Raw genomic sequence first — 13,904 nt, forward strand, 5'->3', positions numbered from 1 at the left:
TATCAAATTGATTATAATATGTAATAATAAATAACAATTCTATTTACAACATGCGTGAGCACAAAATTGAAACTAATAAATCATATAGGACCAAATGCTGTTCTTAACTTGGGATTTATCTCGCTGTGCTGAGAGCAGCTCAGAAAATATTTTACATAAAAAAGGCAAACAGAAAATGGGAAAATATCCCAACGGTATATTCTTGATATACAATAAATACAATGCATGCATCAGCCAGTACACAAGGTGTGAAAACTGTGTTCACCTTAGCCAAATGCAAACTGATGCCCAGACTTTGTGCTCAACAGTAAACATAAAATGTCTTCAGAATTAATTAAACTGAAAAATTCAGAGATGTGAGCAGGAATTTAGATCCAGGCTGCAAACTGCCACTCACCCAATGCACTTTGTGTTGACTCCATTTATTACTTATGCATATTCTGAACTGACTCTGTCTGGAATTTGGTTTGGCAGCTTGCAGCTGCTGTTGCAGAAATTATGGAGGGAAAAGTATTTCAGTCTAAAAATCAAACCAGGCATCCCACTGTTGACCATCAACGGCCAGAGTTAGAATTATTCAAAATATCTGCATTTGTTTCAAAAAGAACAGATGCTCTGACATTTGCTCCTGTGATATTGCCTCAGAATAGGTTTTCAAAGTCAAACTGAGAGCTTCCTTTTAAAAAGTCCTTTCCATGCAGACACCATCAGGGATAATGGCCAAGGTAGTGCTGTCATCACGTAGGGAAAAGATGTGGCAAATGACGACGGTGGCACATTCTGCCTGGATCTCTTTCCAACATGACAGCAGGAGGAAAGAATCAGGAGGGAAAGCTGAGTGCAGCAGCAGAGGACACAACGCAGTGATTCATTAGGAAGCGGCTCAGTCACTTAAAGCATTTTAAAAGATGTGACACGGGAAAAAAGCAATATTTCCCTGTAAAGTCAGAGCTCATTACCAAGCTAACAAGCAAAACTTCCCTAAACAGTCTGAGGAAATTCAAAGCGAAAATAAAACACCTTTAAAGCAGGATTATGTCTTCTGTTTGCTCTAAAGTGATGAGAACTTTTTGGTGATCAATTATCAGATGACACTGACAAATACAGCAGATAAAACAGTGTGAGGGGCTAAAGTCATCAGTGACCTACACAAAGTGGGATAAACATTAATTCAGTGATACTTCAAGGTCTACGCAAGTTAATTGGCATTAAAGAAGAAAAACTCCCTTTTTTTTCTTTTACAAAGGAATACTGGGAAGAAGCATAATGCATCAAACATCAAAGCACGAGGGCTGGATGAAGTGGAATATAAATGGGATGGTGTTCACTTTTATCCGGTCACATCACTTGTCTCGCTGCTCTGAAACGGCTGTTACAATCACAGTGGCACATGACGTCAACAGCTCGACAAATGGAAAAAGGCTTCTGCAGGAAATTACAGTCAGAGTGGTGCAGAGCAGCATGACCCGAACGCACAACACCTTCCATCTGCTGTCAGAGGTGGATGCTGTGGATGTATTTCTTTTTTTATTTTATAAATGATGAAGATGATACAAATATATACACATATCCATTCATTATCTATACACTGCTTAATCCTCATTAGGGTCACGGGTAGAGCTGGAGTCTATCCCAGCAGGAAGGGGACACCCTGGACAACTTAGCAGTCCATCACAGGGCTACACACAATTTAAAGTTATCAGTTAACCTCAGCATGTTTTTGGACTGTGGAAGGAAGCTGGAGTACCTGGAGAAAACCCACACATGCACAGGGAGAACATGCAAACTCCATGCGGAAAGATCCCAGGCCCAGACCAGGACGCGAACCAGCGAACTTCTAGCTGCAAGGCAAAAGTGCTAACCACCCAGCCACTGTACAGTCCTATATACATAAAAACATGCTGATGAAGCCCACATCAATTCCATAGTTCAAGGTTTCATACCTACTTTAAAATGAAGCTGCATGTGCACCATGATGCAAGTGCTAAAAAAGAATAAACTGTGGCAATGACACAATGGACTGCTGACGGAGATGTGTAGTATTAAATCTGGTGACTGGTCAGCACCCTGCTGTCATTTCCATAAAATCTAATAAAGGTAAACATAGATGGTTGTGCATAATGACACTGTGCTCTGGTGTGGAAGTTCTAACATCACAGAATGCAGATTTAAAAACATATGTGTCCCTCTGGCTTCAGATAGCTGGATAGATAGTATCGAACTGAATGAGAAGCTTTTCACGCAGTATAAAGCTGCTGCTGATACTGTAAGAATCACTTACACTCAATTATAGATCAATGCGGACAGTTGTTGCTTCAAACACAATGACAAAATAATGCGTGTGCTCATTTAAAAGTATCTGCTGGTTGGGAAGTGTTGCATTTGAATGATTTTGATTTTGAACATGTTAAGGCATTATTCCATCACTGGTGCACCAGAAACAGATGTGGTTCTGAGACTGATTCTCGGTTCAAAGCTTAGGACATATTTTCCACCAAAACTCCAGCAGCTTGCTTTATGTTACATCACTTCAATGAACCCCACACTGGTTCCTCTTCTTCTCCCACCTGTGCACCGAACGCACCAAAATATCACAATGATGCACAAGTACCAAACTGCTGTGCCACCATGAGGGACAAAGACGTGAAAAATCTAATTATATAGCTCTCCATAGGGACATCTGAAATATCATGTTAGCCCAGTACTATACATGGCCATTGGCATGTTAATGAGCTGTAGAATATTAAAATATCATCACTTAGCATTGAAATATTTTTGTCACAGCACAGTAGACTGACAGCAGCTCAAGTTCCAGTCTATATGACAGCAATGTTTTATTTTGTACTTTAATTCTACTCAGTCTAAGGTTTAAAACGCAACACCAAACTGGCCATATAAACCTGTAATTAGATAAAAAAAATCTGTTGAGACTGACAATCGTTTCACTCAAAACAAAGATGAATCCTGGACTGGTGCTTTGGTTATATTTTTGAACATTTTAAGTAAGTCAGAACGAAAGACAAAAGGAACGAGATACAAAAGAGTACAATTCAGGGCAGCTAATACCATGCATCATTTTTCATGACTGAATAAATATTTCAGGGAGCCACCTTTGGCAGACATAACAGCTGAAAACACTTCTTTCATTCTTTCCACAATGGAAATCAAATACTCTTCAGAAAGTTCTTCCCAACTCTGTTGCAGAAGTTACTATTAATGTGTGGCACATTTGGCCCACGTCATCTCGCTTCTTCCTACATGTTTGACAGTTGATGTCACACACTGAAGAACCATCCTTTTGCCTACTCCACGGCGTACAAAAACCCTGCATGATGAACCAAACATTTCAAATGTTGACTCATGAGTCCATAATACTTCTTCCAGTCTTCAGTAGTCCATTGGCAGTGTTTCATGGTTCAGGCAAGCCTCTTTTTCTTATTCTGGCGTCTCAGCAAAGCTTTCTTGCTGCAACTCGACCTGTCAGACCTGCAGCTCCAAGTCTTCTCTTCACAGTTGAAACAGAGACTTCTTACTACAACCACTATTAAGCTGTGCTTTAAGCTGTTGTCCTGTGAGCCGTCTGTTGTGGTTTTGGGTCTTCCAGAACTCTTCCTGTCAGAGTTTCCCTCAGATCCTGAGTGCCTTTTGAAAACTGTTCTCCCTGACACCTTGGCTTTCTTCGCAATTTCTCTGTAGGAAAGACCTACATATTTAAGCGTTATGATGGTCTGTCTCTCTTCTATTGTTAATTGCCTTTTCCTCACCATTTTTATAGCAACACACTACTTTCTGCAGTACAATACTGTTCAAACAATGTTCTGAAGGGTATGGTGCCACGGTGTGTTCCAACACTACTTTAATGCAGACAGAGGGTAAGTAATCAAGAAAAGTTGGGACACTTAAGATTTGGTAGCACCAGTTTTTAAGGCTTGATCAACCTCCATTGCTGCAGAACCGCTTCAAGTTGATAACCCATTTCTTGTTCCCTGACAAAAGGCCTTTTTGTATAATTCTGAAATATACATTATTTTTCAGTTTTGAGTAACCTTACCTTCTTTATTTAACCTCTGGCAGTTCACCATTTACCTTTGTACAATTTCAAGCAATTCATTGGATTTGAATTTCAATTAAAAAAAATGGGCATTCTAAAACTCTTGACCAGTAGTGTATATATACACTACCGTTCAAACGTTAGGGGGTCACCCAGGTAATTTCATGCTTTCCATGAACACTCACACATTTATTCATGTGCTAACATAATTGCACAGGGGTTTGCTAATCATCAATTAGCCTTTCAACATGATTAGCTAACACAATGTACCATTAGAACACAGGAGTGATGGTTGCTGGAAATGGGCCTCTGTACCCATATGTAGATATTCCATTAAAAATCTGCCGTTTCCAGCTAGAATAGTCATTTACCACATTAACAATGTCTAGACTGTATATCTGATTAATTTAATGTTATCGTCTTTTAAAAAAAAACTGCTTTTCTTTCAAAATTAAGGGCATTTCTAAGTGACCCCAAACTTTTGAACAGTAGTGTATATATGTGTATGTGTGTGTGTCCTATGGCAGGGGAACTGAGTTCATAACGCTTAGCTCTTGCTGATGACAGGGACAGCTGTCCTTCACGGCGTTCTCCCTCAGCCATGAGTTAGGCCATGAGAACAAGTAGAAATACTGAGTCAGACCAGAGTGAAGCCATGTGTAAAATTAATTCATATTTAATCAGATTCTTCCGTGTTTAAGTGAAAATAAGTGAAGTGGTGTGGTTTCTGGTTAAGTGGGTTTCCACAACTCACCACAATTAGCCTCATCCGACCCGTCTGCACAGTCAGGGTCCTCATCACATACCCAGAGCTTGGAAATGCAGTGCATGGAGGCCTTACACTGGAACTGGTCTGGAGAGCAGGTGCTTTCAGCTGCAGGATGAGAGAATGGAAATGTCAAGAAAATAGGAGGTTAAAATACATGGTATCCTTTTGGAAGAACTGAACTATTTTGACCGAGGTTGCTTAGTTATAGCAGCCAGTAAAGAAGCACATGACATCTCTGGAACATCTCCTTCACACACCTTTTTAGTGTTTCTTTTACACCAAGGTAGCAGCAGTTTCTTGTTATAAAACTTGACATTGTTTCAAATAGTATTTTAATTTCAGTGGTGCAGTGTTCATTACACAAGTGCATTCAAAACCACATCCAATCATGCTGGAAGTCTACGAAGGGCTGAAGTAATTAGCTTCACTTTAATTAAAGCTTTTTTTAAACTCTCTCATTCTCCTCCTGACTTTCTTGCATTCTTGTCCCCTCGCTCTCACCCCTCCTGCAATCACATGCAAGACAAATGCAGCAGTCTGAAAGCCTTGAATGGGGTGTGATATTCTGATGAGTTACATCATTGCAGAGAAAATCTGTTCTTATCCTCTGTGTGATTCAACATCTAATCCCTTTTCACAGGAACAGGCCATAACAAGCGTTGTGTCTGGAATATTTAATGAGGACTATGTAATGTTAATGGCTCCATATACTCTGTTCCAGCACAGAAATAAATTAACTCTGTCAGAAAAGCACAATTAAGGTGATTTATCTTAATCCATTAGATTACATCTTTAAATCACAGATATAAAAATCCTTGTGATTTCTCGATGTTTTCCTGTTTTTCCCGGAGTTCTGGGACAGACTGATCAAACGAGGGATACATCCATAAGCTTCCCAGTCTAAAAGCTCAATAAAACCATTCAAGACAATGAGTCTGAAAGTAATACTGCGGACACTTACGGCAGTCAGTCTCATCCTCTCCATCGCCACAGTCGTCCTGACCGTTGCAGCGCAGGTTCAGAGGGATGCATTTCTGTTTCCGGGTGCACTTGAACTGGCCTGACAGACAGATATACGTCTCTGAAAGGGAAAACAGGCAGAAGCAGAGAGAGGCTGAATCAATTAAAGATTATTTTGGTCCAAGCGGAGGAAAGCATCTATAATTTTAGGACTGATTGGTGGCGATTCAACATACAGTTTTGCCAGTTTATGGAAATATGTTCATTACTGGAGTCATTATCTAGTGTCTGGCAGGCTTTTCTGTCCAAACAAAATCCCTGATGTGAAGTAGCGGTTTTAAACACTAAGCCTAACACACAGAAAGGGTGAAAACTAAGTTAGTCAGTTGCTGTATTGTAACACAATTTTTAAATTAATTAATCATTTAGTCTATAAATTGTCAAAACAATTATGAAAAATGTCCATCACAACTGAAGCCTATGCTGACATCTTGGTTTCCCAAATACACACTCCCAAAGTCAAATATATTCAATTTGCTCTAGCAGGGAACTGTCAAAAAGACCGTTCGTGAGGCTGGAACAATTTTGGTTTGAAATGCATTTTAATAAATAATGACTGGTTTATCACAATAGCTCTTAATTAATTTCCTGGTAACCAACTAATCAACTGATTGAGCAATTATTTCACCATCCAATCCATCTATAGAAAATCCAATAAAATAACACGCTAGCAATGGAAATGCAGTTTATATGATAAGACAGGTTTCTGTGAAACTGCATAAACAGCATAGCAATTTATGGCAGATTAAGGAATGAAAAAAGAACGAGCATTTCCATCCTCACCACAGTTAGCTTCATCTGTGTTGTCACCACAGTCGTTCTCTCCATCACAGATGAAGGGAGGAAGAGCGCAAAGACCAGTACCGCACTGAAAACGGCCAGGCTGACATTTGAATTCCGCTGTTGAAGCATAGCGCAGTAAACATTGCAAGAGTTTAATTAGAGACTGTAAAAAATGATACAGAGCTTGTAAAATTAGGTAAAAGCAGTGTCATAAAGCACTTGACACGTAAACATGAAAAAAGTAATTACACTGAAAATAAATAAGCAGGAAAGACTGAAACATTGTGTCCTAATTTCATTTTATTATTCCTTGAAGCTGACCAAAGGGGGGGATGATTTTGTCTTGTTTATTACTATTTTAAAGGCAACCTCAGAAGAACATGGTACTCACGGCAGTCGGTAGGTTCGTCTGAGCCATCCCCACAGTCATCCACTGTGTCACACTTCCACCAGAAAGGGATACACTCATCTGTCCCACAGCGAAACTACAGCGAAAAAAACATTAAAAATACTGAATTTAAAAGTCAAAATGATTACTCGACTCTCTGTTTTGGCTTCAACATTCTTCAAAGCCAAAGTTGAAATCGATACACAACCATTTCCTAGGCCCTATAGTACATGTCAGAAAAGCAAAGCCAATGAGAGGAAAGCAATTTGCCTTTAGGGGAAAGTACTGATCAGGAGAGAAAAAAAAACAACAAGCAAACAGCATGATCACACTAAACTAAGAAGTGGGAGGCATGATGAATGGAGCCGACCTGACTGGAGGTGCAGTTGGACAGGCAGGTTTTATTGTCAGCAGCCAAGTAGAAATTTGTGGGACAGGCACATTTGTGTTCTCCACCCGGGGACAGAAGACACAGGTGGCTGCATCCTCCGTTTGCAATCTGACACTGGTGCTTGGGTACTGTACAGAAGGATAGAAGTTCATGACCGAGTTGAAACTGCATTACACAAACCATTTCCTTCTGAAAACTAGAAAGGAGGCCCATAACCACTGCTTGGCATGGGAGGACAGAATTAACATGAGCGCCAGATGGACTTCATACCTTCAGGCTGGCGCAGCGAGTGGTAGACCTTGATGGATTTGATGGCCTGCCAGGAGTTAAGGAGCTCTATCCCTTGAGCACCAGTTGTCTTGTGAGCACGTCGTAGTGACTTGGACTTCCCATCCGTCCAGTACACAAAGTCCTCAAACAACGTCAGCGCCATCACTCCTTGGATGTGGTCATAGGACACTGGAAAGTGAAAGATGAGCATAGAAGGCTTCAGTTAAATTCTTTGTTCTTCCATTTAGCAACCAGGAGAGCACTAATTGTGGCACCTTTATTACAGACTTCACTGGAGATTAATACCATTAGAAATTTCCCATCTGCCCCAACCACAACAGATTCATTTATCAGATTAATCAATAACATATTAATCAATGCTGTCTCCAGCTTCAAATTTCATCAGAATCAGCTTTACTGGTAAAGTATGTGTTCACATAAAATGAGTATTATTCCTTGATGGTATCAGTCTTCTCAATAAACTTTAAGCAAGTAAATGAGTAATTGTACTTTCCGAAATGTCAAACTATTCATCTAACATTGACAAAACCTTAGTCCCACCTTTGCGTCTTTGGGTGCCATCCATGTTGGCAAACAGGATGTGGTTGTCGTCCGCCCAGTAGAGCTTCTTGTTGGTATAATCGATGGTGAGAGCAGTAGGGCTATAGATCTCTGTGTCAATGATAACCGTTTGCCCTCGGCCGTCCATGCCAATGCGTCCAATGTAAGGGGGTTCACAGCAGTCTACCCAGAACACGTACCTAGTCAGAAGCATAGCATAGTTTAAAGAGGGATGAGAAGTTCATTTGTACAGCACTGTTCATAAACAAGGCAATACAAAGGAAGTTTCATAAGACATAAAACGGCACGTAAAAAGAAACACAATGTATAATGTAAGCAGACATGCATGGATGATTTTTTAGAAAGAGTAAAATATAAATAAGATGAAAAAAATAAGATAAAACAGAGTTAAGGCAGGGAACACAAGAGCACAAAAATTAAAGTGCAGTTATATGAGGTGCAAGATATGGATAAATTGGTCCAAAGTTTAGTTTAATTAAAGGCAGCAGCAAACAGGAAATTCATAAAATTGGGGTAGTTAGAAATTCGGAGAGAATAGTCCCATAAGAAATATTCACACTGAAAGCCATTTGTGGCTTCATATGAGATTCAGCTCTAGCTTTCCTTAATGAAAGTCCGCCATCTAACCCACTGCACCAACATACTCTCTCTCTGTAGACTTTGTTGCTGTTTGTAGTATCTCATCTACTCTGGGTGAGAAGACCAGGATTTCCAATCTCTTCATTTTGATGTAAAGAGAAGAAACTGCCAATCCCAGCTTTAAGCCCTAATTTAGTTTTGGAATGGAATAAAAAACTTTACAGTAACAATAACATGCTTACCCTGTTTGTGGGTCCAGAGCTAAGTCTGTGGGGTTCTTGAGGCTAGAGCTGATCAGGATGGTGGGGTAGAGACCATTGGCTTTAGAGACTTCCAATGTTTTTCTTTCTGCATCGCACCAGTACAGATTTTTTCCAATCCAATCCACTGCCAAGGCGCTGGGCACTGCCGTTCTGTGGACTATCTAGTGATGCAGGTAGAAGTAAATCAATTTCAGTGGATATGTTTACCGATCGAAATCTTCAATATTTCTTCATGGATAAATGTAAAGACATGCATGGGTTAACCACTAACAAACATAAGACCATGTACAAGTAGCTCCGTCAGAAATAAAAAAAACACACCTGGCTCCCTAAGAACCCATTTTTAAACTCCATGAACATCAGTGTGTAGATGCTCTGCCCTCAGTGAGATACGATGTGCTCCTACATCAAAACAAATACAAATATTTGTATTTGTTTTGATTTTTCTGAACTACTTCACACAGAATTCATCTTAGCGTCTAGGCTAAAATGAACAAGTCTTGCAATGAGTGGGATAGATTTGTTTTGAGATCTGTTGTCATGGTAATGCCTCACACACACACACACACACACACACACCCACACACGCACGCACGCACGCACGCACGCACGCACGCACGCACGCACGCACGCACGCACGCACGCACGCACGCACGCACGCACACACACACACACACACGGTCCCTGTGTAACTGAAGGCTGCTAAAGAATCCTGCGGGGTGATCGTTAAAAACCCATGACTACAGACTATAGGCTGAGCTGTTTTTTAAAATGTGCCTTCACTTTCAGTACAGAATGCTCCAATGAGATGAAAAGGTGCCGTCAAAATTGTCTTTCGAAGGCAAGCAGCACTTTTTTTCTTCATACATTAACATAGACATTTCTGTATGTGCATCACAGTAGAAAGCAATAATATCCTCAGGACATTTTTAGTAACCAGCATGCCTATAACTGTGTTTCCATTTTCAAGTTGCTTATTATTTGGTATTTTTGTGCTGCCACAATAACTTGAATGTTAAGAAAAGCACAGGAGTTTATTCTTTTTTTTTTTTTAATCAGGTCGAGGAGTTGTAGCTAGTGACTCAAAATTGGAGAATCTGTAGACACGTACAATAAAGCAAATCTTATTGCATCATGGCTGTAACTGTGGCTGACATTAGTAAGAATAGTTCAGTACAGATATGCAGCAACTCTTAATGACATTTACAACTGTAATGGTGGGTAATATAAAGCTTTCTTTAAAAGAAGAGCACCGTGAATAAAACGTCTTATTTGTTATTTTGCCTGATTTTCTCTTTGCACTTGCAAGGAGGCGGTTTGACCAGAGGAACATGCACGTGCAAATTCAGGCAAACGTGACTGCCAAAATTGCACAGCACTGCCTGCTCTGTGTAAACACATCCTAAGCTGCACCTCCAAACAGGTGCCAATGTAAAAACAAGTCAGAACAGAACTCTGCATGCTCTATCACAAAACATGAGTTTTCCAAAAAAAAAAAGCACTGTTTGTATGAATATTTGTTAATGGTAAATGTAAATACTAACATTTAAACAGGAAGAGTGTGGTGGAAGGCAGCAGAGGAACACTCTTATTAATGTTTTTAGACATATTGCACTAATCTCAGTGAGAAGCAGTATTTCACAGAGGTAAACACAATCCATGAACTATGTAAAAACTCCATCAATATAAGATGGTCTAGCTTTTGAGTTTGCAAATGCACTTGTTTAGAATAATCATTGTGCCAGCTGGTAGCTAGAGCCAATCCCCGCAAAACAGACTTTATTTTTGAAAATCCCAGCACCTGTGCAATCTGTCATTAAGGAACATGATGTGATGTGGGAACATAATGAAAATATATGGTCTTGGCAAAAGACTAAGTCGTTCTCTAAGCAGTAATTTAGACTAAACTGAGCTCAAAACAGTGTCATTCATCATGCGGTCGTCTCCATCAAAACTGTCTCCTCAGGCAAAAAGAGTTGTTGCTCGTTCCATAAAGTCCCTCTGCTTGACTTTATCTAGACAATCCGAACAAGTGCTTCATTTCAAGTAAAACATGTTCATACAGAGCTGTAAGTTCTTCTGAGGACAAGGTCCATCAAAGATACCATGATATTTTCTCTTTTCCACATATGCAAACGCACACTTTTTGTCACTATAGCAACTTGACTGGGAAGTTGCTATAGTTGCAACAGTGACTGTTTCAACAATGATGACTTGGGATATCTTAAAGTACTGAAAATAAACTCAGTTACTTATAATAGAGAACTATTATCACAATACCTGCTGTGAATGTTTCCTGAGTTTATTTTTAAAAACAGATATGGTGAAATAGATGCATTTGTATTTTTGTAAAATAAACAGCAAAGTTCCATTAATCTCTGCACTGGTCAAGTATTGTGGGTGATGAAAGTAAAAAATCTGCAGAAATCCTCTCTGCACCCCTATCTCTTCTCTTTCTCATATAGCACACCTATGCTAGTAGCGCTGAATATCAGTGACTCTTTTCATTAACCTGATGTGAAAAGCTCCTGGATCCGTGTCTCAGACAGTTTTTCCTCTCGCTAAGCTGTGGCAGTGGCTCAAGCAGAGACTGTGGAAGTAATTGAGCTGAATAAGCCTAATGCCCCACACACTAATGCTAATGAGATGAGGCATGGGGGCCCAGCAGGTGTTCTGTTGATGTCCCACTGTCCCCTGTGTCTGGGCTCCGATCCCATGACCCAAACGAACCTTGGTGATTATACCAGAGAGCACCATTGTATCATTAGGTCCGTAACATTCATCTGAAAGCCATTTCTATTATGACTAGCAGCCATTCAGTGCTGTTAAGCACACAGGTCATTGCCTGCTGACATTAAAAAAGTCCACAATGTTGACTTGATAAAAGGATAAAAGGCAACCATCATCAGCCAAGCAGTGCTAATAAGCTACTTAAGCAACACACATGGTTTTTCTAAGGCTTTTCTTCAAAATAGAAAAACTTGCTATTGAGCTGCAGCTTCATGATTTTAATGAATTACCAAGACAGAGCTGGGCAGAGCGAGGAAAAATGGATAAATACAGGTTGGAGACGAGGCAAGTGAAATAAAGGCAATGAATCTTAAGTAAAGTGGTACGAGGCACCATGTCTACACAGTCCCAACAACTAAATTCTGTGGTACCTTGAGGTCACTCCCATTGAGGCGCATTCGGTTGATCTTTCGACCGCTTGGCCTGGTTGAGTCCACCCAGTAGATAAATTCCTTTTTGTAGTCAAAGTCCAGATGGATGATGTTGTAGAGGCCCTGCAGATTACACAGAGAGAGCACCAGGACATAAAATTATGATTTTAGTTAAAAAACAAACAAACAAAATTCCCTGCGGGGGGTAGAGATATTAACTTTCACTGGCAACAAAAGTATGCAACAGTGTGAGAAAAATATAATTATTACATTCCAAACACCACTGTCCCTACATTTTGATTATTTGTGTATACAGTATATCCAAGAGATATATTTGTATATTTAAATGCACCTAAGGATATTTTAAAATGTGCAACTCACCAGCGGATTATTGATAGATGTTATGTTGAACTAACAATCTCAGATGCCTTGGAAAGTGGAAATAAATGAAAAAAACAAAAAAACAAAATACAAACACAACTGCTACAGTATCTTTGCCAGACCAGTGATATTGATTCGGGTGGTTTTCCCATAGGTTCCCCTGCTTTCAGTTACACATAAACCATTTGAAGAGTGAGAGGAGAGCAAGTTGCAGTCCTATCAAAGCAAAAGAGTGAGGTACATTGTTTCTCTGTCATGCTCACAGGACCCCACTGTCAGTCAGACAGAGCTGCTCACCAAACAAGTGCCCCCACCCTGCTGTCTCACACTGTGGGCGCCGAGAAAAGATGTCAGATAATCCGACAGGCGAAATGAGACATCTTCATCAGATCATCAACACCCTCACAGACTGGCGCCAAAGTGTCCTCGGGGGAATCTTTCTCCATTCCGAGCATCGGCTATAGAGATGAAACCTGCATGCCTCCCTTCATCAGTGCTTCTGGAAATGACTGCATTTTCTACTCATTTTCCCCGCAGACAGTTTAGTACCTATGAAATTAATCAAAAACGTGTAACTGAATCTGATTTAAAAACAAACAAAAAAAAAACCCAACTAGATAAAAATCAATCTATAAATAGTATAAAAGTGTTTTAAACTGTGTTTCTTTATACCAAACTGACAGCACTACTACCATCCCACTGCTTTCTTGGTCCACATATTTGACTCTTTGTCTTTCTGAAATAGTCAAACAGTAAAACCTCAAGGCAATGACTGTGGTCACCAAAGGTTGATGGTCAACTAATTTTGCTCTGGCTTTTGGCTACCAACCCAGCTTTGAACTGGGTCATAGTTTCTACAGTAACGGCTGTAAGTTGATGGCATGTTGGAGCTTGCTGATGCTGTACTTCACATGAAACTCAAACAAAAAATAATTTTGCAACACTACAGTTGTTCATGCATATATTGTGTAAACTGAAATCGCTGATTCCTTTCCATTAGTTATGTTTGGGTTGTTTAGTTAAAATGAAATCTCATGGACCCTAATTTATGTAAGAATTTCATAGCAGATAATTGGCTTCTTTAAAAGCCCAAGCATGATGTTTCAACTCTAATTAGCTGCAGGCCAAAAGTGGGATTGAATAATGTGTCGGAGGGAAACAATGATATTATGAGTCAGTGGCATTTGTGGCAGGAAGAAAAATTTATGCTAAAAGCAAAAGCAATGCATATAGGGAGCGCTTGGTTTATTTAATTTTTGCATAATA

General features: G+C 39.8%; 1 protein-coding gene across 9 annotated transcripts in view; it reads right to left on the minus strand.

The window, feature by feature from the left end:
* lrp1bb (low density lipoprotein receptor-related protein 1Bb) overlaps window positions 1-13,904 on the minus strand; it is a 279,672-nt gene that overhangs the window by 38,836 nt on the left and 226,932 nt on the right. For all 9 annotated transcript variants that reach the window (XM_035952736.2, XM_055015178.1, XM_035952733.2 and 6 more), the window contains 9 exons: window positions 12,258-12,380; window positions 9,076-9,257; window positions 8,234-8,433; window positions 7,673-7,861; window positions 7,382-7,530; window positions 7,015-7,108; window positions 6,624-6,740; window positions 5,782-5,901; window positions 4,806-4,925 (listed from right to left, as the gene is read on the minus strand). In XM_035952736.2, the coding sequence (XP_035808629.2) occupies window positions 4,806-4,925; window positions 5,782-5,901; window positions 6,624-6,740; window positions 7,015-7,108; window positions 7,382-7,530; window positions 7,673-7,861; window positions 8,234-8,433; window positions 9,076-9,257; window positions 12,258-12,380 (1,294 nt within the window). The remainder of the gene's footprint in view (window positions 1-4,805; window positions 4,926-5,781; window positions 5,902-6,623; window positions 6,741-7,014; window positions 7,109-7,381; window positions 7,531-7,672; window positions 7,862-8,233; window positions 8,434-9,075; window positions 9,258-12,257; window positions 12,381-13,904) is intronic.

The sequence above is a fragment of the Amphiprion ocellaris genome, chromosome 11 (genome assembly GCF_022539595.1).
Source record: "Amphiprion ocellaris isolate individual 3 ecotype Okinawa chromosome 11, ASM2253959v1, whole genome shotgun sequence".
NCBI lineage: Eukaryota > Metazoa > Chordata > Actinopteri > Pomacentridae > Amphiprion > Amphiprion ocellaris.